We start from the raw sequence: 27,477 nt of genomic DNA, 5'->3' as shown, positions 1-27,477 counted from the left end.
ATTGCTCAAAACATTTCATGGGTTCTTTTTTTAAGTCGGGTAGTTCATAATTGCATATTAACACGAATTTAAAATATTGCACGCTTGCAAAACGTTTACTTTACATACTCCTATGCTTTTCTTGTACTAAGGCATGCGCTTTACGTTTCCTTGGCTATTACGGTAACGTGAGGTAGGCGGACGTTTGCGTCGGAATGTACCATTTTGCCAACACACCGGGAAGGATTTTGTTGTGACAGCGGAGTTACAACCCGGCGGGGGAGACGGTAAGACCAGATAAATTGTGTTATTTCTACATAATTTCTTTAAAAACCGGTCGGTAGTAAGAATTGCAGAAATGTAAATTATGTTTGCGTGCAAATGTTTTACGAGGCCGACTTTGTTAAATGTATATAATAGTTACAGTTTATCACCCCGGACGTGCAGATAAGTGCCACCATCAAAATATTGTAGGCTAGCGAATCATAGCTATTCCTGTGATTCATCCAGCTAACTTGGCTAGCGTTACCAGTTAGCTTTGCAGAGGTTAAAGGCAGCTGCTACTACTACTTTCGTTTTATACTGTCATCTGTCGTTTTACTTGTCGGTCTAGGATTGCACAAAACCTAGCATTTGAGCTACCTCGCTGGTGAACGTTAGCGTTTGTTCTGCCGTTGAATTACGGAGTCGTGACTGTCCAATGGATGGTATTTAAGCCCCCCCGGCCTAACTGTCAAGTACCGTTATCAGTCGCCGTGCTTCTGATACTCGCAATCTTGAGTTACCTGCAATACTCATTTTTTATATTAGTTAATTATAGGCGTGGGCCTGAGCTGCATCTGCACTTGATCTCACGTTAAGCTTCGGATTTCGCAATGCAAGTTTACCCCCTTTCCGGATTAGGGAATTTAAATATTGCCTAATTATGAGTTTAAATAGAAATTTGGAAAAATAAATAAATAAAAGAAACCCCGAAATCGTTAAATTCACAATAAGAGTGTTGCAAAATTATGGAAAAGTTTATGTCTTTACCTTTGGTTTAGTCTGTTAGCTATACTAACTGTAATAACTTTGATCTTGAGCCAGACATGTTTTAAAAAAAAGTGATCAGATTTGAGGTCACCTTTCTGATGCTTTCATCGTCATTAAATTGCAGGTGTTTTATGTGAGAATATTTCTTTTCTGATCTATTGTAATTCTTTTTAAATTTCTCTTGTTTTCCAGGTAATAACATAAGGTTTTTTTTCCAGCTTGGATCAATTATGGCCTTCAGCAAGGGATATCGTATTTACCACAAGCTGGACCCACCACCTTACAGTGTCATAGTGGAAACTAGGGCCAGGGAGGAATGCCTCATGTTTGAATCAGCAGCTGTTGCTGTTCTGTGTAAGGATTCTTGTTTGATTATACTATAATAAGATATGATTTACATTCTTTTTAAGCCATTGCACCAAATAAGGAAGCTGTAAAAGCAATGCAACTAAAAGATGTGTATCCCCTATTGTGTAGTGGTGGATGTGATATATTGCTATGATTTTCAAAGGAAGGTGGTGCAATGTTTTCCTTAAATTTTGTTGCCATTGTTTGTCTTCTAGCGGCAGCAGAGAAGGATGCTATTAAAAACACATATACCAAGATAGTAGATGCCTATGGAATTCTGGGTGTTCTTCGCCTAAACCTTGGTAAGACGAGAGAATGTGTTTTGCGTGTTGCTCCTAGATGGGTCCATTCCTGATTGACTGTGAACTTACTCTGATTTTTGTCACCATTGCTGCTTTCTTCTAAGCTGCTTTCTCATGTCCTCCATGTGCCCTTCAAGGCTCTTGTTATCACAACAATAAAAAAGCTCTGTAAACGATTAAAGCTGTGATTTGAGTGGCTTTCGATTTTAACCATCTTTTGTCCAGAATTTAATTTTGTAATGTTTCTGTATTTCCTTTCTTAACACTCCAGCACTGCTTCTTCTCCTTCTTTTCTTTATAGTGGATGTAAAATACTTTTTTTCTGTCATATATATAATGTTACAGTTGTGGATGCTGATATTAAAATTGTGTTTTAAACAGTGAGGTCAGATTATCAAGTTCTAAACATTTGATATCCAGGATTTTTTTTCTACTCTTGCATCTTCATGATGTCAGAGAGAATATCCTTCATATTGTGATATCAGGCACACAACTCTGGCTGTGAGCATAGCAGCCCCACCCACCTGCTGTTCAGTCTGTTTGTTTGCAAGCCTATCAAATGATAGTTGGCTTAAAGGGAATTTGTCCTTTTAAAGGAGAGTAGCTGAAATGGCTTGCTTCAGATAGTGAATGAACTGAGGAGCTTCACCCACACCCAGTATAAGATAAAGAATTATTTTGAACTTGGAAAGATATCCTAGTAGTGTCAAAGAATTAAAAAAAAAAAAAAACAATATGAAAACTGGAAATAAGTGTGCACTAGATATGGTAAAAAAAAAAAAAAATTATATTCACATTTTTTTCACAGGTGACTCCATGCTCCACAGTCTTGTGGTTGTGACAGGCTGCAGCTCTGTGGGAAAGGTGCAGGATTCAGAAGTTTTCAGGGTCACGCAGACAGACTTTATATCACTGAAGAATGATCCAGGAGATGAGGAACGAATTGCTGAGGTGCGAAAGGTCCTAAACTCGGGACATTTCTACTTTGCCTGGTCTTCCACTGGAGTCAGCATGGACTTGAGTCTTAATGCACATCGCAGAATCATAGAAGACACTACAGATAACCGCTTCTTTTGGTAGGAACTTAAAAGCAGTACTGTTCCAATATTATAGATATGCTATAATTTATGGTTTTTCTCATTTTGTGATATGGGGAATTTTTGTGATTTGCAAAACTGCTCTCTGTGTTTACGGTTACATCTGACTTTGTGAATCACTAGGAATCAATCTCTGCATCTGCACCTAAAACATTACGGTGTAAACTGTGACGACTGGCTGCTGAGGCTGATGTGTGGGGGTGTGGAGATCAGGACCATCTATGCAGGGCACAAACAAGCCAAGGCATGCATCTTCTCACGCTTAAGCTCAGAGCGTGCCGGCACGCGGTTCAATGTCCGAGGAACAAATGATGATGGACAAGTGGCCAACTTTGTGGAAACTGAGCAGGTGAAATCTGTTAAAGTTTTTGGAACCTTATACTTGCCATAAAAAATGACACAGTAAAAAGCTGAGGATCAAACATGTGTTGACAGGTTGTGCTCATGGCCTCTAACGACACATAGTCTGTTTTATGATTTCTGCTTTACATTACGTTTGCTTCCTGAAAATTCAGCTACAAACCACACACGAGTATACACCTATGCAGATGGATGTTTTATACAATGTGTGTTTTTTGTTTAGTTTTTTTCCCATCTTACTTATTTTAGGATTTAATTTCTTTTCATAAAATGTTACATTATACACTAAACCAAATTTTTAATCTTGTTTTGAACAGGTTATTTTCCTGGATGACAAAGTCTCATCCTTCATACAGATCCGTGGGTCCATTCCTCTTTTCTGGGAACAGCCAGGAATCCAGGTAATGAAAGCTAAATGTATCCCATACAACTGTTGATTGTGGTTTTCCTATATTAAGCCACACAGTAAAAAAAAAAAAAAAATTAAAGTAGGCCTGATCTTTGGGGGGGGGGGGGGGGGTTGTTTTGTTTGTTTGTTTTTTTAAAAAAAAGCTGGTCATTATTATCATTGATGCTGTAGTTATAGATGAGGCTCAGTTTGGCTTGCTGGAACAGTGTGCCTGAATTAAAGAACTGATGAAACTGGCACCGGTCATTTGCAGAACAAGGCAAAAAAAAGTTTTACTGTTTAAAAATGGCAGATGTGTCTGTCTAAGACAGTGTGAAGAGAATGGAGTGCATATATTTATCACACACTTTTTAACACATTTTGTTGCTGTGTTCAGAAAAAGTCCATTAAGGGTGTTTTGTTGCAACTGAATGAGAATCGGCACCCTAATAGACTGGCTGAGAACCTCCACCTGGTATAACTTTTTTGTTTGTGTTGTGTTTTTTTTTTGGCTTTGCTGGTGCTGGTGCTTTCAGACTGCAGATAGGTGTTCCCCTGTGCAATGACAAAGGATATCTGTGAAAATCGGGGAATCCCTTGATGGAATTTTCTTCCTATACTCAGTATCTGTACAGAGTAAAAACATTTTTGATCAGGAAGTGGAATCACATATTTAATTTGCATCACAAAGAACACAAGTGGGATTTTCTTCCCTTTATCCTGACATTGCACAGTCTGGAATATTAGATCAGATGTGGGGGAGGTTAATGACAGTGATAGTGTTTGGTAAAGGGCATTCTTCTGTTTTCCTCAGCTCCCAGACATCTTTGGTCAGGTGAGAGAACCTGATCTGAAAACATTCCCGAAGCACTTCCCTTCATTGTGTCCGCTGATATTCACCAGGCAACTGGATGAGTATTTAATTTGATAATATGGACAGAGCTTTTCAATTTTGCAGGAGCTCTTAAAAAAAGCTAAAACCAAATTAATCACTTATTCAGTCCACAAAGTCATTGGTTTGGTCAAAACACTGGGTATTGGGCTTGGGGTTGTTTTCAGACAAAACTGTAGTCCTCCTGCTTTAACGCACTGCCTTAGATCTTCATCCCCACCAGTTGTGGCTTTTAAGCTCTCCCCCTCATACTCTCTAATATCTCCTGAGCAGGTTTTGTACATTTGGTTTATCAATGGTAAAATTTACTCATTTATTTTTTTTCCTCAGTTAATGCACATTAGACATAGATATTAATTAGTCTACAAATCATATTTGTAGTGTAGTATTAAGGCTGTAAATCATTAAAGTGATTGGTTGATCCCTCTTAGTTAATTCTAAATAATTTTGAAAATGTTTATTTAATAAGTTACTGCTTTATAGATTAGTAGACAAAATGTGAAAAAACTCTTCCTATAGTCGGTGACAAAGCTTATTTAGTTAACGTTGCATATTAGAACAGTAGATGCTTTTGAATTCAAAGCAAGTAAGAGAACTGATTTGACCGCAGTTATTCTGCAGGTCTGAGATGTACAGCTGTAACCTGAATAGTTTCAGATGCCATCTCAGGAAGTTATAAAATATGCAAAGCATAGACCTGCTCAACAGTAGAGAAAGAGAGAAGTGACAAATGACAACAACATGGAGCAAAAATGTTAGCCCTTCCACACATGCCCAGGCTTGGCCACATTGACGCATAGAAGCAAACAAAGCAGATTAATTCTAAGCTCAACACACACTGCAGAATAAAGGGAAATATAAGATTCTTAGGGAAGTAAAAACCTTCCACAACACAATGAAAGTCAGTACTCGGTAATAGACCTCAGTATTATCTCCAGAGAAACTACAGTTTTTTTAGACCCAGAAAGCATCCTGAGTCGCTAGCTGAAATATGAGGGAGTGTTGCTGTAATTTTTCTTGTTTTAACAAGCTGTCACAGACAGTAAGAGAAATATTTGAACACAGAGAGAATCAACTTTTGTTTATACAGGAAGTAAAACTCTGCTGACTAAGAGTCTCTTTTGCAAGAGTGTCCTGGGCACAGATAGCCAGCCTTAAGCTGCCATGTTATTTGATGGTGGGAGAAACCACAGAAAACCAACATAAGCAGAGAAAACATGTTAACTCAAGGGCCCTTCCTGGGTTTAAACCCAGGACTACTTGCTATACTAACCACTGAGCCACCATGCCCAAATGAGAAGAGAAGATGTAAACTCAGATTGAGGCAGAAATGGGTAGGGATAACAAAGGAACAAGTAGAGACATGCTCTGCAGAGTCAAGAGACTTCCGTAGTACAGTCACAATGCCAATGTCTTGCAAAGCCTATCCAGGTCTGCTCGTGTGGTCATGTTTGCCTATGAGACTGATGATTTGCTCAGTATCAGCATACTTTCAAAATGAGAATTAATATGAGAAAAAGAGGCTAAATGTGGGAAAATGCTGATCAATTACAATATATCATTTATCTGCTGCTCAGTGTCTTTGTTGGAACAAATCTCCCCGTTCTGCACCTATGTTGCTCTTTTCCTAAGCAGTTCTCTTTTTGGGCCCTATTAAGAGCTCGTTTCCTCATTTCAAATGTCTACACTTTCTTTCCGAAATCCATTTGTCATCATAAGGTTTTCTGGTCATCTGCAATGTGTGTGTGTTTAGAAAACAGACTTTTTTTGTATCTTTCACCAAAGAAGGACACTGTGACTTGTGTCTCTCCAGGTTGGTTCTCATCGTGTCAAACTCTCAAGGGGATTTGAGGCAAATGCGCCAGCATTTGAAAGGTAATTAAATTGTTTTGTGTGCACAGCTCTTTTTGTGTGTAGCAGTTTCCTGCAGCTTTATCTGGCCTACCACAGATAGCCACTCCTCTGAACCACAGAGGAAATGCTATAATATTCCTGTATATCACATGTACTCATCACAGTAGAGAAAAACTATTAAGGTTTGTGAAGAAGACATTAATTGCAGTGTGTCCTCAGAGGTTGGTTTATTAGTAGCCCTTATTTAGCCATCGGCCTTGATGACCTGTAGTTTACATTAATCACAGGCAGTTCATTCAATTTGGAAGTCATTATTTCAATTAGTGTGTGTGTGTGTGTGTGTTCTTAACAGCTATCTTTATTTGTGCCTCATTAAATACAATAATTTTTGGTTAAATTTAAATATCAAAAAAGTGAAAAATAAAACTGCTCTCAATGTCTTAATGTCTGTCTGCTAAAAATAAATGTTTCTTTACATACAGAAATGTTTTAATAAGCATTAAATAAGTTAAGATTTTTCCCAATAAGAACAATTTGACTTTAGTCTTTATAAAATGAAACTTTTTTTTTTTTCTTTTTTCTAGAATTTCACTGTGAATTGACTCATTACAGCTGTAGGGTTAACAACAGAACAGAGCTGCAAGTTCCTTTGCTTTAAGCTCAATGCATTGTTGCTGAAGCATACACTCAGCACACACACAAGAACAAAAATGATGACCCGAATCTGTGGGTTACACCTTGATAGTATGAACTCCATTCTTATCAGCCCACAGCAGCTACCCAACCAGTCTCAAAGTAGCCATGTCATTCACTGTGCATTCCAGCAGATATGTCTTACAGAGTTCTGTCAGCACTTCTTTGATTTCCAGATCTTTTGGATTCTGCTCATTTTTTGGGGAGCATTTTAATGGAGTTAATATAAATGTATATTAGACTTTAAATCATTAGTACTGTGTAACACATTATTTGTTTTTCCCCTCTAAGTAGTTGTCAGGGCTACTAATCTTTCTAATATCTATTCAGCGAAGGGATGATGAGTCATCCTTTGTGATATCTGGTTAGTTTTTGTTTGCAGCCAAGAATGTCATTGTAAAAAGCTTTGCTTTTACACATGTATTCTTTTCCATTAATATGACTGCAGTCAAAGCTTTTACATATCACTTTTAATTCAGCACATATCTTAACAGTGGTGTTAACAGACAGACTAAAGTAAGATTATAACCCCCTTGTAAGAAATAACCAGAAGAGAATTCCAGGCAGGCTTTAAGGTCCTGTGCAGGCTTTTGGTTGACATGGATAGAAATGTCCTTTTTCTGGATTCTACCCGCATTCATTTGTAGAGGAAATCTCATAAGAGGGGCAAGGTAGATTAAAAGGTAGGAACAGGCCTTACAAGTGACAATGGAACAAGAGAGTGCGGCTCAGAACAGCTTTGAACATTTGCTTGAACAGCTTGAGAACATTTGAGCTACATGTGGATATATTGATCTTAAGCTGTGAGGAACATTAAGATAAGAGGCCTACAGACAATATTAAGTGTCTTAGAAAGTATTAGGCCACCAGATGCTGCCAGAACAGCACCTCAACAGTTCTCCATAACTCTCAAATATCACTGGAGGGATTGAACACCATTCCTATAAAAGAATCCCTCTTTTGGTGTTTAGTGGTGATAAAGAGCACTGTCTTTGTCTCCTATAGGTGTTCAGTGGGATTCAGATCTGTCAAGATCTGCAAAGCTATAACAAGTTACTCACATCCCTTTTCAGTCACAGCCTCAATTTTTTGCTGTGTAAAACAGATTGCGGTGGATTGAGCAGCTAAAAAGTTGGCTTTTCTTCACGTTAGTTTGTTGATCAGGTGCTTCGATGAAGGACTCCCACGAGCATTGCTGCTGCTGTTGTGTTATCAGTGTTGTTGTTAAGAACAGAGGGCTGCGTGAGTTTAATGTTGTCAGACTTATTTATTCATACGCTGCTTCTAAATAAGTTTTTATTACAGGTCCCATTTAAGTTGCAAATGTGGGTGAAGCGCTCACGTTTGCATCGTTTAACACAGTGGTTCCCAAACTTTTTTTGCTGGGCCCCCCTTTGTTTTACAAGAAAAATGTTCGCGCCCCCCTCCAGCGCGTGCACGCACAAACACATCCTCCAACCACACACACCCTTATTTTGCTCCATTGCGGTTTCTTTCACATCTCAAACATTTAGTAAACAATTAAACAAATACAAGTAAGCTGCAATAAATTACAGGTAGTAATAAAATAAACTACTAACTCTTTTATGCTACATCCACACCTACACGAGTATTTTTGAAAACACAGCTGTTTCGTCCACACGGAAACGGCGTTTCGAATCACCAAAAACAGAGATTTTTTTAAAACTCCTTTTTTGCATTTACATGTGGACGAGGAATACAGAGTTCCTCACACAACAAGGTATGTGCCTTTTTCATGGCACGCTGTGCGCCACGTTATTGTTTACATGAGATGAATTGCAGAATGGCAGATAGAGACAAAACGCTTACATATACACAAGCAGTTACTGTCCCTCCATTTACAAAGGCAGAGGCGTCGTGTAGTTGTTTTTTTCCTGTGTAATAATATTCAACATTCCTATCAATGCATTTTCAAAAAATGCCTCTCTGTGCAAAATGGGTTTAAAAACATAAACAACTGTGGCATACTGTTTGTCCATGATTTAGACAGGGGGAACAAATTGTAGCAGGATGAGCCTGATGTTATTTGTATCCCGCTGTAACTTTACTGTATAAAGAGCTAACATCTCCAAAATGTCAGGAGTAGTTAGTCATTACAACAAGTGTTTGAACTAAAAATCAAGAATGTGGGATACTGTTTGTCCGTGATTTGAAGAGCCCAGCGCTGCTCTTGACCCAGGGAAAACCAATTCTGCAGGGAGACCTACCTCGGCACTTGTGCAGGTGAAACCAAAGGGAAGATTTGCTTCACCATATTTTCTAGTCTTTGGCTTAGAATGAAGTTGGTTTGGAAACATATTCAGCGATGCTTCATCTCCTGCTTTGCGTTTCTGTGGCCGCCCCGTGCTAGCAGTGTCCAAGCTTTTTTTGTTTTTTTCTCCCCCTTTTCATTCCGCGCCCCCCCTGCAATGGCTCTGCGCCCCCCCTAGGGGGCGTGCCCCACACTTTGGGAAGGTCTGGTTTAACACAACAGTACGCCACAGAGTTGTGTCTTAAGGTTGCTACAGTGACAGAGGACTTTTGATGCAAACTAGGCTGTTGGTGATTAATCATAGATGAGTCATTTGTATTTGTCTGTCCTAATTATTGTTACAAAGTATGATTTTTTTATTTATTTATTTATTTTTAAGCAAAACTTTTAAAGGATAAGATAAATCTGCTTAATGTCATTTTTATAAAGTGCTTACTATATCAGATTGTGTGTTTTGCAGACACTTTACTGCACTGAGGCGGTTGTATGGTAAGCAAGTGATAATCAACCTGCTTGGAAGTAAAGAAGGGGAACACATGCTCAGCAAAGCGTTTCAGGTGAGAGGTCAATACATTGTCTGTTAACAGTGATCTGAGGATGACATTCCAAAATACACTAGCAGTAAGCTATGTGTGTTCAAACAGATTCTCTCTGTTGTGTCCACGTAAGCCCACGCCATAAGGGCAGGGAAAAAAATTTCAAGTGGGTGGGTACTGCTGCTCAAGAAAGACTACCTCAGGTTCTTACTGTATTTTGTGGTGAATGAGTCAGTAAAGAGCATTATTCATTTGTTTCTATTTTACATATTTGCACACCACAGCATCCCCATTTTTTACCCTTTATCATAAGATCTCGAACCCTGTCTTTTTCTGTGGTCTTGTAGTTGCCCTCAAACCACACAGGAAGTTTACCTAATGAAGTATAAAATCCCATATAGCTGCAAATGCAAAAGATGTTATATGTTTAGCACCAGCTAGAAATGTTGGGACTTAAGGTGTCGTATGTTAGGGGTAATTGCCATAAATGCTGTTGATGTCATCAGTGAGCTGAGTTTGTGTTTAAAATATATAAAATGGTTTCTGACTATGCAACCGGGATGTTCACACATTACTATGACATACTTCAAGAATTCAGGTCAATGATTTGCAATGCAAATTAATTTGCCCTTCAGTTAAGGCAACACACCATGCAAAATAGTTTTGCAATAGATTTGATTTTGAGGAAGTAAGTCTACCTGTCTCACCATTTTAGAGTCACCTGAAAGCATCAGAACATGCTTCAGCAGTGAAAATGGTGAACTTTGACTACCATCAGAATGTGAAAGGTGGAAAGGCAGACAAACTTCACAGTGTCCTCAAGCCCCAGCTCAACAAATTCGTAGAAGAGTGTGGTTTCTTCTACTATTCTGGAGAAACTGGGATATTAAGGTGAGAAATTGGTGCTTGCATGCCTGCGTACCCGACCTCTTACCCCATGAGAGATCTGTAATCTGTAACACTGAAGTGGATAAGTGGAAGAGGATGGATATTTTAAAAATATTTCTTGTTACTATTAAAACACACTCACTTTCATTTATGCAAAAAATCAAACCCCAAACATTCCCTTGTACCTTTTAATTTTTTTTGTTTTTTTTAGTTGCATCTGATTATTATTTGAGTTGAAGCTTCTGTTCATGATATGTTCACAAGTCATGCAGCAATTTTAGCACTATGTAAACTAATAAGTTAAATGCCTTTAATGATACCCTGTGTAGACAGGTGTTTTATTATGCCATTGTCACCAGTGAAAGTTTTAAGTGTACATGATGGGGAAAAAAAAGCTGCAATAACTCTTTATTGTGTGGTTTTAGGACTCAGGGAGGGACTATGAGGACCAACTGCCTGGATTGTTTGGATAGAACCAACAGTGTCCAAGCTTTTTTTGCTCTCGAGGTAAGAGTACTGCTGAGCTTGTCTGCTCCTGTAGTCTTTAAAGAGGATTTTAGTTTGACCCTTGTCAACCTCCTTTCCTCAGATGCTGCCTAAGCAGTTGGAACAAATGGGTTTGACAGAGAAACCACAGCTGGTGGCCAGGTTTCAAGAGGTTTTTAGGACCATGTGGTCCGCTAATGGTGACTCCGTCAGTAAGATCTATGCAGGCACCGGGGCCCTGGATGGCAAGGCCAAGGTACAGACTTTTACTGCAGCAAAAATGCACACGATACGCAGGTTAGCAGTAATTCACAATTGAAGCACTTCAAATAATTTTTCAATTTCCCTGTCAGCAGCCAGATTATGGCCTACCTGATAAAGCGCAGCATATTCCAGCAAACTTTAATTGTTGCTTCTGGATATATGATTATTATTATTATTATTATTTTTATTACTACTACTGCTACTATTACATAGGTCACAACTTTTAATATTTAAAGTGTGTGACCTTTTAAATATTAATAATCTACATTTGATATGTCTCAACTGCAGTCATGTTACTGGATAGACATGCACCGAACCAAAGATGGGTTTATTCTAGTTCATAAACAGAGGGGGAAGCATAAAAAGCTGTAATTAAAAATAGGAACGATCCTATCCTATTTGACATGAATTTTAAAATGTTAGTTTTAACTTGGATATTAAAGCATAAATTACAGTTTATAATACAAGTATGGACTTAGTAAGTAATATAAATAATGGGCATGTAGTACCTGCAGTGACAGTTCTGCATGGACAGCTGATCTTCTGTGTGTAGAACTGTGTGCTTCTGTTTCTTAACTCTTGTGTGCTGTCTCTTTCGGCTGTCCTCTGGACCTCTCTACCTGTGTGGTAAGTTAACAAGATAGTTGATGTTTTGTTTTGAGCCGTCGTGGTGAATTATTGATTTCCATGTCTGGGTTAAATGAGGATGGTGATGATGATTGAGGGTTAGTTCAGACCTCTGTTTATTTCTTTGTCGTATTGCCATTGAGGGTTCCCCGTCCTAGAAAAACCTGCTGCGGACACTCCATGGAGATCTCATCACTGATTTACATAAATATGAAAAGAAAAAAATGAATGATCATCGGGCACTGTCTGATATCTTCTTGGAACCTGAAGGAATCAGTCTAGATTATCAGTGTCTGTAAATCAAACGGTCTTGCGCATCAATCAGTGACATTTTAAAGTTCTTCTGTCACAAACTGTATTCATTTGATCTCTCTGAAGTGGTCCTCTTTTGTTCTCTCCGTTGCTGGAGCGGAAAGTACAGACTCTTCACACCAAATGAGAGCATTGTTAAAAATTAAGGTGGCTTTATGTAATTGTTTTTTGCACTGTGTGTGAATACCTGTCGTTATTGTAGGCGGGGAAGCTGAAAGATGGAGCTCGTTCTGTGACTCGGACCATCCAGAACAACTTCTTTGACAGTTCAAAGCAGGAGGCTATAGACATCCTGAGGCTAGGCTCCACACTCAACAGTGATTTGGCAGACAAAGCTCGGGCTTTGCTCACCACTTCCAGTCTTTATGGTAAATGCTGGGGGTGGGGTCATTGGATTAGTGGATGTATCTTGCCTAAAACTTTTGGGTGAATAGTTACATTTTAATGTTCATAATATAATTTTATTTCTCTGCCATCAAGAGAAAATTCTTTGCTTAGATACGTTTTCTTTATGCTCCTGTATGTTATAGCCCTGTTAGCCAAAAGCTACTGTGTCACTAAAGTGGGAAGCTTAATATTAATGTTCTTCCGGCCTGACTGACTGCTTTGCCAGTATTAACTGTTACAGCGCTGGTTAACCCACACTTCTTTCCCTTCTCTCCCTCTCTGCTTTCGCACACAATTGTAGTCACTGAGCCTGTCTTACAATCAGGTATAGTAACTGGCAGACTGCTACCAGTGGATGGATCTTTTTCTACCCTGTCATAACCTTGTCCTATAATTTGTTTTACTTTTTATTTTCCGTTTGTTTGAAAACCAGTGTTGGTAGTGGTTTAATTGACTATCTGTTGCATATCATCAGGCTTCTTAAACTGTAATTTTTAAAAAAGATGTTTTTAATTTTGCATTGAAATGTAACATGCCTTTAAGTGGAATTTTACAGACAGCAGTGAACCATTACCAAGGTTGATTATGTGAACCTTTTGTTGTATTTCAGCACAAGCTCTGATTTGCATCCTTTTCTCCCATGCCCCATGTTTTATGACATTGTTGTGGTCTTCATTCATAGTATATGAATACAACCTTTCCATTGGTTTTGTTGCTTTTGGTTAGCGTTTCCCATTCTAGTTTTGTTACCCTGAGTGCAGCCGTCCATATATACATAAACTTACTAAACTAACTGTAGAATTACATTTTAATTCAAATCCTTTCCCTTCTGCAGCATCTCCAAGAGTATTGTTGGGAATGTGTCAGAACTACCATAAATACACAAGGCCCAAGCAGATTCGTGTTTGCATCGGTACCTGGAATGTCAATGGGGGTAAACAGTTTCGAAGCATTGCTTTCCGCAACCAGACACTCAACGACTGGCTGCTGGATGCTCCAAAGAATGCAGGACATCCTGAGTTCCAGGGTATGTCAGTGTTTTGGACTTTTTGTATATATAATCTACAGATATATAAATATATATCTTTAGATTTATTAGGTGCATTTATTGGGTAAGAGAAATATTTGAGTGTTTTTTTTTTTTTTTTTTCTTTCTGACAGTTTGCACATTTTCCCCTTAGATGGGAAGAATTCTCATGTCTATACTAAATATGAAAAGTTACTGCTTATATAAGTTCACGAAACTGAGATAGCAATTGGAATGGCAAAATAAGTTTGATGTCACATCTAAATCTGATCATTTAACATTTATAGAGTACAATAAATTGTAATTAATGCTTCTAGCAAAGGTGGATTGTTATGGATACATTTTCATGCTCCTTTTCTGGTACTTAATGCTTATTGGTATAAATGTTAAGATGCTGATATTTTCTGACTAACTTGTACAGTTATATACTTGCTGTCCTTTATCAGAACCCTGTAGGTACAGTATAGTTAATCACTTTTGCTGTTCCTACAGTAATTATGCAATACTATGCCAACATACTTATTATTAGTTAAAATTGAAATAATGCATGTGTAGTTAAAAGACATTTATTGAAATCTATAAACTACCTCCATATTTTTATGATGGAATATATCAAGGTATTAGAATGTTTACACGTATGGATCATTAATGAGATTTTTGTCCTTTTTACAGACAGCAGAACAAACCCCATAGATATCTTTGCCATCGGTTTTGAGGAAATGGTTGAACTGAATGCGGGAAACATTGTCAGTGCCAGGTATGTGTGCAAGATCGTGATCTAAGATTAAAGACCTTTGTGTCGTAGTTATTACAACAACACTAGAGCTTTTTTTTTTCCTTTAAAAAACTGAAGATAAGAAATATAAACTTTAACGATACACTGATTGCTTTAAAAGTAAAAAAATAAAGTAGAAAAAAAAAGTTGTTTCCAGCAATGGCTGCGGATTTACAGTTTGGACCTGAGTTTGCTAAAACTTGCTCAGGTCATTAGACAATGCCAGAACTATGACATGAACTGCTTTGAGGGTTTTCTAACAGTTAGACAGTTAACATGATAATTTGGTTAACTTTATCATCTGCACTGTAATGCCTCATTTTGTTCCTGTCTCAGTACTACTAACCAGAAGCTGTGGGCTGCTGAGCTGCAAAAAAATATCTCACGGGACCACAAGTATGTGCTGCTTGCCTCAGAGCAGCTGGTGGGAGTGTGTCTTTTTGTTTTCATCCGCCCACAGCATGCACCATTTATCAGGTATAAGCTGCACAGAAACCACATTAGTAGTTATATAATTAGGGGTGTATGGTAGTAGATGTAATCTGATATTCGTTGTGTTCCAGGGATGTAGCTGTTGATACTGTAAAAACTGGAATGGGTGGCGCCACAGGTAATAAAGGAGGTGTGGCAATCCGCCTGTTGTTCCATACCACCAGCATCTGCTTCGTCTGCTCCCACTTTGCTGCCGGCCAATCACAGGTCAAAGAGAGGAATGACGACTACAATGAGATCACACGCAGACTCAGCTTCCCCATGGTAATAACCATAACATTATTAAGTCAAGAAAGCACCCTGTTGTCTAAGTTAAATGCTTAATAACATAAATCTTACCCTCCAGGGCCGTCTGCTGTATTCACATGATTATGTGTTCTGGTGTGGAGACTTTAACTATCGTATAAGTCTGCCTAATGAGGAAGTAAAAGATCTCATCAAGCAGCAGAACTGGGATGCCTTGACAGCAGGGGACCAGTTGTTGGACCAGAAGAATGCCGGTTTGGTAAAGCCTACAGCACACATGCATAATTATACAGATGTTATACTTTATGTATCCACGTTTGAGTGTCTGCTAATTTGTGGGACTGAGCCTGGACATCTGCTAACAATGTGATGATACCAGCAGAGCAGTATTTTTCACTGTTTCAATATATATTGCAATATGTCAGATTTGCATAAATAATTTATGTTGTGCTTTTCATGATATCAAACTTTTGGTACTCAAAAGTTTGTAAAAAAAATAAAATAAATTGAGTGTTCTGTGTTGTAATGTTAATTATATAAAATGACAGTATAGTATGGTCTCTTACTTCATGTAAATGTACTTTGGATTACAAGTATGATCCTGTGATAAAGATATTAATCTAAAAATGTCTTCCACAGGTCTTTCGAGGTTTTATTGAGGGAAAATTAGATTTTGCCCCCACCTATAAGTATGACCTCTTCTCAGAAGACTATGACACCAGTGAGAAGTGCCGCACGCCCGCCTGGACGGACCGTATACTTTGGAAGAGGAGAAAGTGGAACTTTGACAAAACAGGTTAGATGCAAAGTCAGTTTGTATAACCTATCTAAACCAAATTATTTTCCCCTTTTATTACAGATCTCTAAAGCAACACAGGGAAAATAGAAATAGGAGCTCAGAGGATATGCTTGCATTGATATATATTTGTGTTTGTGTATTTTTCTTTTACAGCCGAGGAGATGAATATAGTAGGAGCAGCTTCTTCATCTAGAGATAGTGATGATGATGTAGAACAAATCTGGAGCCCTGGCACTTTAAAGTACTACGGAAGGGCTGAGCTGAAGACCTCAGACCACAGGTAACTCACAGCATGCATAGAAGTGTGAAGGTTTAGATTAAACTTTGTAAAGTTAAACTATCTCATCACATAGATTAGAAACAGCAGTGGTTACAATGTGGCATTTTTTTGTAAATCAAGTGCCGCTATCATCGGAGTGACCTGCGTTCCCTTGTATCTATCTGTAGGCCTGTGGTGGCAGTGATAGATGTGGACATCCTAGAAGTGGACCCAGAGGCTCGGCATCAGGTCTACAAGGATGTCATTGCCCGGCAGGGGCCTCCAGATGGCACCATTCTGGTGTCACTCTGCTCTTCCGGGCCTGACGACTACTTTGATGATGCACTCATAGACGAGCTGCTGGAAAAGTTTGCTAATTTTGGAGAAGTTATCCTCATTAGGTGAGCCTGATATCCTAATACAAAGAGGCAGGCATATCACCTTCAGATGGTTAGTGTGTATTGACAGTGGCCTTGTTTGGGCAGGTTCGTTGAGGAGAAGATGTGGGTGACTTTCTTGGAAGGGTACTCTGCTCTGGCCGCTCTGTCTCTCAGTGCTTCCACTGTAAGTCTTCACGAGTATAAAATTATTCCAAAGCTAAAAGACAAAAAATTTAAAATCTCTATCACTATTAAACTCTCATATAAATATTTATCATCTTTCTATCTTTTCAGTGGCATATGTGGTAACTACTCTCTTTATTCTGCCTTGTCTGTATCACCTGGTTTACATTTAAGGTCCTTGGCAAGGTGATCGATATCCGTCTGAAGAGTCCAGGCTGGATCAAGAGTCTGGAGGAAGAGATGAGTGTGGAGAGGATCTGTGGAAGCATTCCCACATCTGCCAGCTCCACCCTGCTTGCTGAAGATACAGACGTGGGTGATGATGATTACGACATGGAAGGTGAAGAATGGCTGCCAAGCAATCCCAGTCCTTATCCTGAAAAATGTGCACTATAAATGATGGCTGTAGGGCACTGTTTCCAGTTATTAATTCATGCCCTCTTGTGTCCCGTACCAGGTGATGTGGACGAGGAGGTTGAGGAGATCCTTCCTCAGCACCTGCAGCCTGGAGCAGGGACTGGCCCTGGATCTTCCCCTCTCCCTTCGCCCAGGAGTAGCCCCTGTCCCTCCCCCACCCATGGAGAACCTGCTGCACCCAGCAGACCTAGCCGTGGAGCACAGCCCTCCCGACCATCACAAGGTAAATACGGCACTTAGTAAAGAAGTGCTTTCATGGCGGTCTGTGTCTGCTGGAATGTAAACTGTAATTTTGTTGTTTGTAATATGTGGGAGCAGATTGAAGTCCATTGTAACTGAGGAAGGAATATCAGGGAATGTTATACGTGATGATGTAATTTATGTTTAGTGTTGGCAAATGATGTGTATATTACAGTAAACTACTTGTTTTCTCTTTGAGAGATGTTTAAGTGACATTTTTAACATAATCTTTTCTTAAGTCCAAACTAAACAGGTGCTTTGTTAGATCAAGAAATTGTATAAAAACCGTTGGGGAAAATGTTCATGTTTTCACAATGTCTCTAAACTGGGCAGGAATACATTTTCTCAAACCATTTGGAAATGGTGAAAATTGTCACTTAATCTACTTACTTTTTTTAAATAAATAAATTTACCTCTTACATATATGTATTTTCCTCACAGGACCTCCTGTTGACTTCCAGCCTGGTGCCCCCACAGCTCAAGGCCTGGAGCCCAAACGTCCACCTCCTCCTCGCCCCAACGCCCCCCCTGCCAGACCAGCACCTCCACAACGTCCACCACCACCTTCAGGTAGAGTAAATTCTGGAGTCTTATGCATACATTTCATTGAAGCCTGATTTTTAAGAACAAATAAGCAGGCAACCTTAGAGAAAATAGATGTCACTTTTAAGTGGAAATTTGTAGATTTGATTTTTCTGGCTGGTATTGCATTGTGGAGTTTAACATTTTCACTTTCTCCCACACTTTGCCTTATTTCTGAAGGAGGCATGAGCCCTCTGCCAGTTAGAAGGCACTCTGGAGGTAAAGTGATTGCTGTGCAGTTAAATGCTTAGGTTGCTTAAGCATTTCATGCAGTAGGCACTGTTTTATATGCCAGCTACACATCGATGAGCAGCTAAAAATTAACATTAATTAGAAGTTTGGATATTTTTTTTTTAATTATTCTGCCTGGTTTTGTGACATATAGGCAGATAATAACATTTTCACCTTTTTTCCATGCTTTGCCTGATATCTGAAGGAGGCATGAGCCCTCTGCCAGATAGAAGGAGCTCTGGAGGTAAAGTGATTGCTATGTAGTTAAATGCTTACATTACGTATGCGTTTGCTTTTAGCAAGTGCTGTTTTCCATTAGAGCTATGCAGAGAAAAATTGTTAAATAAATCTTTAATTTGAAGTTTGGATTTGTAGTTTAATATTTTTCCCCGGTATTGTATGGCATGTAGGCAGATGCTAACATTTTCACTTTCCCGCATGTTTTGCCTTATTTCTAAAGGAGGCATGAGCCCTGAGCCAATTAGAAGGCACTCTGGAGGTAAAGTGATTGCTGTGCAATTGATGTGTGTAAGCACTGGATGTAGCAGATGCTGTTTTTCATTTGAATTGCACGCAGACAGGAGCAATGAATCTGTGCTGATTTGGGAACATTTAGTCTGCGTGTGCGTGCGTGTGTGTGTGCTGTAAAACAAGAATATGCTATGAGATTTCAGATTAATGTAAATATTGAATATTGTCACCATTTTGCTTCTAGAGTTTAATTACAAACAAGCTTTGTAGGAATAACATATTACAAAAAGCTTATTAATAATTACTGGCCATCCATGCTCAGCTGTCATAGAGATGCTCTTGAGCAAATAACACCAGACTTTGTGCTGGATATAGAACTTAACATTATATAGTCTGATTTTTTTTTTTTTAATTTTGCTAACTGAGAGCTGTTCAGGCTTAAAGGCATTTCTTTTGAAATTGGCTTACACACAATATTTTTCTCCCAAATTTATGTTTTTTTGCTGCAACACTAATGCAACACATACCTGAACCTTAATGAATGTACACACATCTGGATGGACTGTGGATTTAGCTGGAGCTTTTCAGCTGGGGTGTCATGAAAACTTGAAATGAGATATTTGGATCTGTTGGTTTACGGGGAGCAGCTACAAGATTAACTGTGTTTATGAAGTTTGTTGGTTGAAATGTGCTGAAGACCACTTAGGTCAAGTTTAAATGTGCATCCTCCCAGTACTCCCCATAGTGTGTGTGGTTTTTTTATTTGTTTGTTTTTTGTAGTTGATACAAATCAGGGATGTCAAGCTCATTTTACATTGCAGTCCACATATAGCCTATTTAGATCTGATATGGGTCAGACCGGTGAAACCAGTGATTTATGTCAGCATAAAGAAGTTTTATTTTCAACATTTTGCCTCAGTTTTGCTACGTTATAATGAAATGCTGGTGTGGTAAGTGAAAGAAATCTGTCCGTATGAATCTTTGGGCTTAAATTCTAAAAAGTAAATGTGTAATATTACTAATTATAATTTATTATGTTGATGTGTTGTGAATGGCCATGGTGGAGGTCTTCATCAGTAAGAAAAGCAGTAAAACTTTTTAAAACGCAGTTAAAAGATAAAAATGTATGACGTCCTTCACAGGTTGGAGTCTTGGCAGGCCAGTTATGGCCCCAAGACCTTATGTTTGATACCCCTGATATAAATTCTTATATAGTCATTAGTGTCTCCCCCTCTGTACTCCCTCTGTGAGTCCTGCAGTATTCTTAGTGTTTTAGACATTGGTTACTCTTTCTTGTATTTATTCGATTTCTGAGTAGTATGTAATATACATATATATACATAGTAGACCTTGTCATGATGTTTCAACAACACCAAAACTTGGTAATTTTGGTTTTAATAAATTGGTTATCATGTGTCCTTCTGTACTTTATTTTCAAAACATCGTTTTCCCTCTTTGACTTTAAGACTGTGTCCAGTTTCCCAAACCACGGCTTGGTAGGAGGGGCAGTCAAGGTAACCAGAGAGGAGTTGTTTTTAGATCCCTGTATTTTTTGCGCCCAGTCATCAATGGGAATTAGACTTTTTTATGACATTGATGATTTACAGATGTTTTACTCTGAGTCTTTTTTTTAATCTTGTGTGTGCGTGGTTGAGAAAGAGAGATGTGTTGCAGGTTAGGTTATATTTCTTCCTTCCCATTTAATATTCACTGGCAGTACACGACAGAAATATATTTTACAACTGTATAAAAAGTTGGACAATGAAAATAAATCAGGGGTCATGAGTTCCATACTTTGTTAAAAACCATTTGCACATACTGATGAAAAGGATACCTGACAAGTGTGTCTTTTGTCATTACGGACTAAACGAGTAGTTGTCTGATTGTTGTCGTCAAAACTGGGGAGATGATGTGAGTTGAAGGGAAATCTCTTGGTCTTTGAGGTGGTCTTTAATTCAGTTTGGCTAATCCCTTTTGATTAGTTGGAGGTGGCAGGTGGGTGTTCACAGCATCACATGCTTCACTGCACTGCTGCATTATTGCCAGCATATGCTTTTGCTACTGCTTTTTATACCGTACTATCCTTGGGGCCATCAGTACTATCCCAGTTTGTGTATAACAAAATGTGGTTTGGTTTCCTTTGTGCTGCAAAGGACAAAAAAGCCCTGCTCTTCCTCGGCCAGATGCTGCAGGTGAGTGCCTGATAGCATGCAAAGCTTCACTGAGCATCCATATACTATTAAAGACAAGGGAACTTATCTTTGTGTTGTGTTTTACTTGGGTATGTGTTAATACCCTGATACAAAATACGCCTGTCCTTGGCTGGAGGATGGTGACTCTGGTTAGCTAAATCTCTCTGTTACATTAAGGGTGTGTGTGGTTGGCAGGGGTGACTGTATAGTTAACGGAGTTAGTTAGACAGAGACAGACATCCAAGTGGCGTGAGAAAATGTTTGCAGGCTCTGAGAGGAGCTCAAGAAGAGAATAGTGAAAGATGAGGAGTATGCTTTCTCTGTGGTAAGCAGTTGGCTCACAGAACAAGGCCTGCCTCTCTCCCAGACCTCCTGCAGCTCAGGAATGACTGAGTCATCATTAATTATGAAGTCAGCCACAGGGAATTTGGTCTGTCATAGGTTCAGGTCAGTTTGCAGTCTGTTCGAATGATATTTAGTGCCGTTTTAAAATTTTCTTTAGCTTGAACTTATTAATCTTAAGTCCCTGTTCTGTGAATCTCAACCTACAGGGCACACCCTGCATGGTCAGTATTGTTTGGAACAAATTATCTTACACTTTGTTTGTCTCTCAGGTCGAGGGCAGACAGCAGCAGGAGCACCTGGACCAGGAGGTGCTTCCAGACCAGTGAGTTTAATACTTAAGATTTATCATCATTCTTTCTTTTTTTCTTCTTTTTTTAATTTTGCCCACCTCTTAATTTCTATTCACTTTTCTTTCTTCACCCTCCAGAATATCCCTCCTCGAGCTGGGGTAATCAGTGTGACACCTCAGTCTCGCCCACCACCTCCATCTCACCCTGGAGCACCAAGGCCCATTCCAGAGGTGCATCCCGGGGCCCCCCGCCCTATTTCAGATACCCACCCTGGAGCCCCACGACCTGTGCCCAGTGCCCAGACCAAACCAGCTGACCTGCCTCTGGGTAAAGAAATACGTTTTCATAGAGGTTAATGAATTATATTATCGATAGTGGGGCATTACTGAGATATTCCAATGTGAAAAATGTCACCAAAATCGTTCTTCAAACTAAAACGGCTTCTGGTGTGTTTAATAAATTGCCAATTTGATTAAAGAACAAGATGAATTGGTGAAATCCAGCTACCACTGTTTGTTTCTGTAAGGATCAAAAGTCTTAGAGGGGCAGGTTCCTATTGCGAGCCAGTCAGGACATGTTAGGCTCAAAGGAAGGACACCTAAAAGAGACGGGAGCTAAAACAGCCCATCTCAGACAGAGGCTACATTTAGAGGTGTTCAAATGTCCAGTTAATTTAATTATACACAGAAAAAAATAAACCTGGAAATTTGATTAATAAGTCTTTTGTTGTGACACAGCAACTTTAAGCCTTAACCGTTTTCTGTTTCCTCACTCTTGCCTCACTTCTTCAGGTCCTCAACCCTCAGGAGCACCTCCTGCAGCTCCACCTGCAGTGAAGCCCCAGGTTTCATCACCCATGCAGCCTCCCATGCAGCCTCAGCCAGCTGCCCCTCCAGCTCAGTCTCAGCTTCCACCTCCAATGCAGCCCACACTTCCAGCTCCTCTCCAGCCACAGCCAGCGCCAGCCCCTAAAGCAGCAGGTCCATCTGCTGCACCTGCTGCTGCCGCCCCCGCCGGGCCTCAGCCGAGTTTAGCCTCTCCTAAACCCCCACCACGTTCCCGCTCCTCTCATGCTCTGCCGCCTGACGCTGCCAAGTCTGAGACTGCCCCAGCTGCACAGGTAGTTGCCAACTTTCTTTTTATTTAATTATTGGAAGTAGTGAACACACACTTACACAATTATTTAATTAGTACAGTGAGATTATTTTTCCAAATTGGTGTTTGGGTTCGCTTTGACAGATTTTGAACTCCGGTTAATTAAATAAGATGTTGTACACCTACTTATGAAACTGATGTGGGTTAAAGACTACAAAAATAGAAAAAGATCTTTTTCTGCTTCCTTTTCTGTCAGATGAGCTGAGTGTTCTTTGTCTTTCTTCCTGCTTTGCTCTTTCTGATACATTTGTCTCTTTTTCACAAGCTGGAGAAGCCCTCAGGGTGAAAGGTACTTGATATTAAACCACCTTTTTGTCTCATCACCCATAGCACAGTCCTGATGTTAAAACCTTTCATACATTAAACCCAGTAACTTCCCTTTTTCTTATTTTGTAATCGATTTTATTTTTAATGCCAAACCTGAATGTTTTGCTCTCCTATGAGGCCTTGCATATTTTTTGTGTTTGTGTGTTAGGCTCATAAAGCGGAGCGTCATTTGTTTTTACTTCTTTTGTCCGTCAACATACCATAAAAAAACCATAAAAGATTTGAGAAGGATGGGAAAAAAAGAAAAACAGATGAAAATGTTATGCTTGCTGTTATCCATTTCCTGTCACTTGTCCTTTCATATGGGTTCACTGTGCTGCAGATGTTGAGTGAGCTCATATCCAATGACATCAGAATTTTTTTTGACATTTCCTTTGATTTGTTTTATTTTAACCATTTTTTTGTAGATCCTAGTGATGTTTGTAGAGTGTGTGTGTGTGTGTGTGCGTGCGCGTGTGTGCGTGTGTGTCACACCATTTATGGGTGGGGAAACAAGTTGGAGGGGAAAAAAAGCTTCGGCAATGTTGTGTTATGAATGTCATTCAAGTCAAGTTTGTTTACAAGGAATAACCAAGGGGTCCCTTCAACATTTGTTTCAAAATATATGGTTCATTTGATAGTTAAGTACTCCAGTCATATTAGTGCGTGGTTCATATCTTCACAGTGCATTTGTTGTTGTCTCTCAGAAGCATTTTCTTTGTTTTGTCCTTTCTTAGACAAACGGACTGAATGGGATTCAAGGAGAAGCACAATGGAAGCCCGACCCCTTTGACACACTTGCATCTGATTTATTGTCCTCCTCATCCTCTTGGCACACCACCCAATCACTGACCAGAGGATCCTCCCGGCGTATGCCAACTGTCTTTTCCTCCACCACTCTCCCATCATCCTTCTCCCACCAGTCCTCCACTCTAGCAGATTTGCAAGGCTTTGATTCATCCTCCTCTTCTTCACTCTCCACCCCGTCACCATTTGCCTCGACGCTGCTCCCTCCTCCTCCGGTTCCGTCTCGCAGTCGCTCTCAGGAGACACTACGCGCCTCCCCCAACCCTTTCTCAGCTGACCCACTTCCTGCCCGACCCAGCAGCACCAACCCCTTCACTGGCCCGCTGGTGCAGCAGCAGCGTCGCCCACTCACACCTGACTTCACTTTTCAGCTTTCGCCTCCAACAGCAAACCCTCAGAGCACTGTCTCTCTTACTCCACCACTGATACCCACCCCAGCTCAAACAGGAGCTCCTGCAGCTGTACCCACCACCCAACTCCAAAAGACCATGTCTCTGTTTGGACCATCATCCAGTCTTAATCCTGCCCCTGCTTCTGTACTCCCTCTTGCCCTTAACCCATCTCCTCCTCCCACTTTACCCATGGTGGCACCCTCATCTCTTCCACCTGCCGTCGCGCCTCGACACCAGCCACCTGGCCCAGTAGCAAAGCAAGCTAAGCAATGGGTCACTTTCGATGATGATTTTCAACCTCCAAGCAAAACTTCACAAAACCCAGTCTTTCCTTCCAGTTCCCTCGTGCCCCAAACTCAGATGCAGCCTTCCAGCTCTGTGTTTAATTTAGAACCAGAGTGGTTATCTTCCATGCCTGCAGCAATCCCGACCCTCTCTCCTCCCATCCCAAATAGAACTACAACCAGTAACCCAAAGCTCCCCGAGGGACCCAGTGACAGCGGCTTATTCCCCAGGGATTTAATGGAAAGATAGAATCACAGTTCATATGTAAAGGGCATATCCAGATATGTATAGATCTATGATAAATGTGTATATGTGTGTATGTACAAAAGAGACAGTATTTAAGAAGTATAGACCAATTCCCTTCTGAATTACAGGAAAGGCTTTGTACCTCGAGCAGTACGATGAGAAGAGTATGAGCCCAAAAGTGTGTTGTTGACTTTACGTTCCCGGATATTAACACTTATTTTACTAAGAATCATTCTGATCGTTATTTTGTATTCATGGCAGCAAACATGTGCTTGTGTCTACAGTATGTTAATCAAAGTATATCTATACGCACAAATCATTTGTGTAGTCACTTGTGCAATATCAAAATATTCCTTGGCCGTGCACCACGCTGCATTTGCCTGCAAAGTTTTACCTAAACCTGTGTAACTTTTAAAATTGCACACCACGGTTCATATCCTTCATTTTGAATGAGCTCCTCGCCAGAGTTGATGCTAATCTACTTTTCACAGTATCGTCACAGAAGGTTATGCACTGCAGGTTTACATTTGCCCCAATGTTTGCTGCTGTCCGCAGCAGTTTTCTTTGATTTGCAAATATTTCTGTTCTTTTGTATGTGAGATAAAAATTGAAGCATTACATGTTATGCTTGCTTTTATCATGAATGTACTTTATTTTGCACTGGAGGTTGTCATCACCTCCTTGCTAAAGCCACAGTGTGGAAAAAGACAGCACAGGTCAGTTAATGTGACTGCTCACCCAGGGAGCCATGCTCTTTAATATCATCTCATCCAGCGGATAGAAATGCATTTTGTTTTCTCTCTGTTCATTCAGGTTTCTTACGCTTAGCTGAACATATTCTGTAGCCTTCTATCAAAACCTATACATAGAAGTTATGTATAAATGTGTGTTTCCAGTATGGAAAATAATTGCTAAGTAAGTGTGTGTGGGTGTGTGTGGGTGGGTGGGGTGTTGACCAGTGTCAGTGGTTTGCATAGAGTAACTGAAATGCACTGCGTGTGTGCTCCTGGCTGTTGAGCCTGAAGACTGAGTGAGCATAAGAGGGCTCTTTTTTTTTTTTTGTTATTTTGATCCTTCTTGATTCATCCAAAGCATCACACTAAACTATTAAAGAATGTGGTGTGTGTGTGTGTGTGTTACAGTACAAAGATGATGTGATCTGTGTTCATGGCAGCAAGCACATGCCATGCATCAACAAGAGGGCACTTTTTTTTTCCACTTTAGTCTTTGTTTAAGATGCTTCTTATTTCTAATAGAACTTATTCTGAATAATCGTAATGTTACTGTGGTGAGAAGTGATGTGTTTGAAGTGCATACTTGTCTCTTATCGTGTTTGACAGTGTTTGTATTTGGATGTGAGTGCGTGTACAGACTTAAGAGTGGAATACCGGAGCTTTTCCCTTTTGAGTATAAGCAGTGTATTTCCTTACAGACTCTGCACTAACAGCTACTGCATTCACTTTTTTCCTGGCTGCAGTTGTGTATGTATTCCCTCAGCCTGCCAGAGGCTACACACAGGCTGTTACGCAGCAATGTTGACAATACAAGACAGGACTGTTTCGGGGGGTTCTCATGCCACTCTCCATCTAAATAAGAATGCCTCTGTACAATTGAGTACTCTGAGTACCATCTTGACTGACTTCATTAGACTGAACTACACACTCTGCTCAGACCCAGATGCGTCAGCAGAACACATTTCCAGTGTGGCCCACATTCCTGACAGAAGTTTGATTTGAGTGTTGGGTGTCAAAATCTCAGCTTTTTCTGATCCACATGTGATATCTATCCCTTAGTTGTTTGAGGGTGTTTTATGACTGAGCCTCACTGATATCGTAACCATTCTTCAGGTGTGTGTGCGTGTGTGTTGTCAGAGGTGATGTGTCAGTATTTTGTCCTGTATTACCTACTTCACTTTTTCACTGCTGTTAGTCAGCGTTAACGTTGACGGTGATGATAAGCAATAGATTTGCAGAAGGATGAGCAACAGGTACCATGCCTCGACACATGTCATTTCCCCCAGCCTTCAGGAATTATGTTATTTGAAAAGCATTACAGTGGTTCATGAAAGATGAACATCAGATTTATGAACGCGCCACCTAACTAATGCTTCTGCTTTCTGTTCAAACACTTGTAAAATACGCAAAGATAATCTTCATTCACTGCAATGAAGGCAGTAGCTCTCTATGTAAGCAAGTGTATCGGCTGCCTCTGCTTACATGTAAGTGTCATCTCTAAAATGCATTTGTGTTATTCAAAGTGTGCAGTAGATACTGTATCTGCATTAACAGTAGGTGACTAGCCAGCGCTTTGTGTCATGTCACAGTTCGAGATGACATTTTATAGGAAATAAAATGCTCCTTTTGTGAGGTTGGTGTCCCTTTTTATGGCTATAATCCATAGTAACTAAGAGTCTGTGTTGTGGAACATATTCTGTATGTATTAAAGTGAAAACTTGGAGCTGTAATTCACATTAATATCCAATGTTCCATAATTTATGTGCACAGCAGACAGCACATTTATGTATGAAGCAGTTTATGTTGTATGTATGCAAAAAGTAAATAAATGTATGTTGACATGAGTACTTGTTGGTTTTTGACTGCATAAAAATGCCCCTTATTCCTGGAAAGTCTTTTCAAATTT

General features: G+C 39.8%; 1 protein-coding gene across 4 annotated transcripts; it reads left to right on the top strand.

Moving 5' to 3' along the window:
- The first annotated feature begins 30 nt into the window (after positions 1 to 30).
- Positions 31 to 27,415, top strand: synj1 (synaptojanin 1). 4 transcript variants are annotated; one of them, XM_085174471.1, is made up of 35 exons: positions 31 to 266; positions 1,204 to 1,365; positions 1,575 to 1,661; positions 2,470 to 2,737; positions 2,882 to 3,107; positions 3,436 to 3,519; positions 4,321 to 4,341; positions 6,212 to 6,273; positions 9,678 to 9,774; positions 10,469 to 10,644; positions 11,067 to 11,148; positions 11,231 to 11,383; positions 12,533 to 12,698; positions 13,019 to 13,042; positions 13,553 to 13,744; positions 14,417 to 14,501; positions 14,856 to 14,996; positions 15,083 to 15,275; positions 15,358 to 15,516; positions 15,897 to 16,053; positions 16,210 to 16,336; positions 16,504 to 16,716; positions 16,801 to 16,879; positions 17,053 to 17,218; positions 17,336 to 17,518; positions 17,977 to 18,105; positions 18,298 to 18,336; positions 18,554 to 18,592; positions 18,809 to 18,847; positions 20,286 to 20,333; positions 20,973 to 21,011; positions 21,626 to 21,678; positions 21,784 to 21,973; positions 22,438 to 22,766; positions 23,845 to 27,415. In XM_085174471.1, the coding sequence occupies exons 2-35, from the start codon at positions 1,242 to 1,244 to the stop codon at positions 24,838 to 24,840; spliced, it is 5,166 nt and encodes a 1,721-aa protein (XP_085030597.1). In that variant the 5' UTR covers positions 31 to 266; positions 1,204 to 1,241; the 3' UTR covers positions 24,841 to 27,415. The 4 variants fall into 4 exon arrangements, with proteins under 4 accessions (XP_085030597.1, XP_085030598.1, XP_085030599.1 ...); XM_085174472.1 differs by lacking the exons at positions 4,321 to 4,341; positions 18,298 to 18,336; positions 18,554 to 18,592; positions 18,809 to 18,847; positions 20,286 to 20,333 and adding an exon at positions 3,904 to 3,981 and having other exon boundaries at positions 32 to 266; XM_085174473.1 differs by lacking the exons at positions 4,321 to 4,341; positions 18,298 to 18,336; positions 18,554 to 18,592; ... (1 more) ...; positions 20,286 to 20,333; positions 20,973 to 21,011 and adding an exon at positions 3,904 to 3,981 and having other exon boundaries at positions 32 to 266.
- Positions 27,416 to 27,477: the final 62 nt, after the last annotated feature.

The sequence above is a fragment of the Neolamprologus multifasciatus genome, chromosome 10 (genome assembly GCF_963576455.1).
Source record: "Neolamprologus multifasciatus chromosome 10, fNeoMul1.2, whole genome shotgun sequence".
Classification (NCBI taxonomy): domain Eukaryota; kingdom Metazoa; phylum Chordata; class Actinopteri; order Cichliformes; family Cichlidae; genus Neolamprologus; species Neolamprologus multifasciatus.
This window is presented reverse-complemented; position numbering and strand designations above follow the sequence as displayed.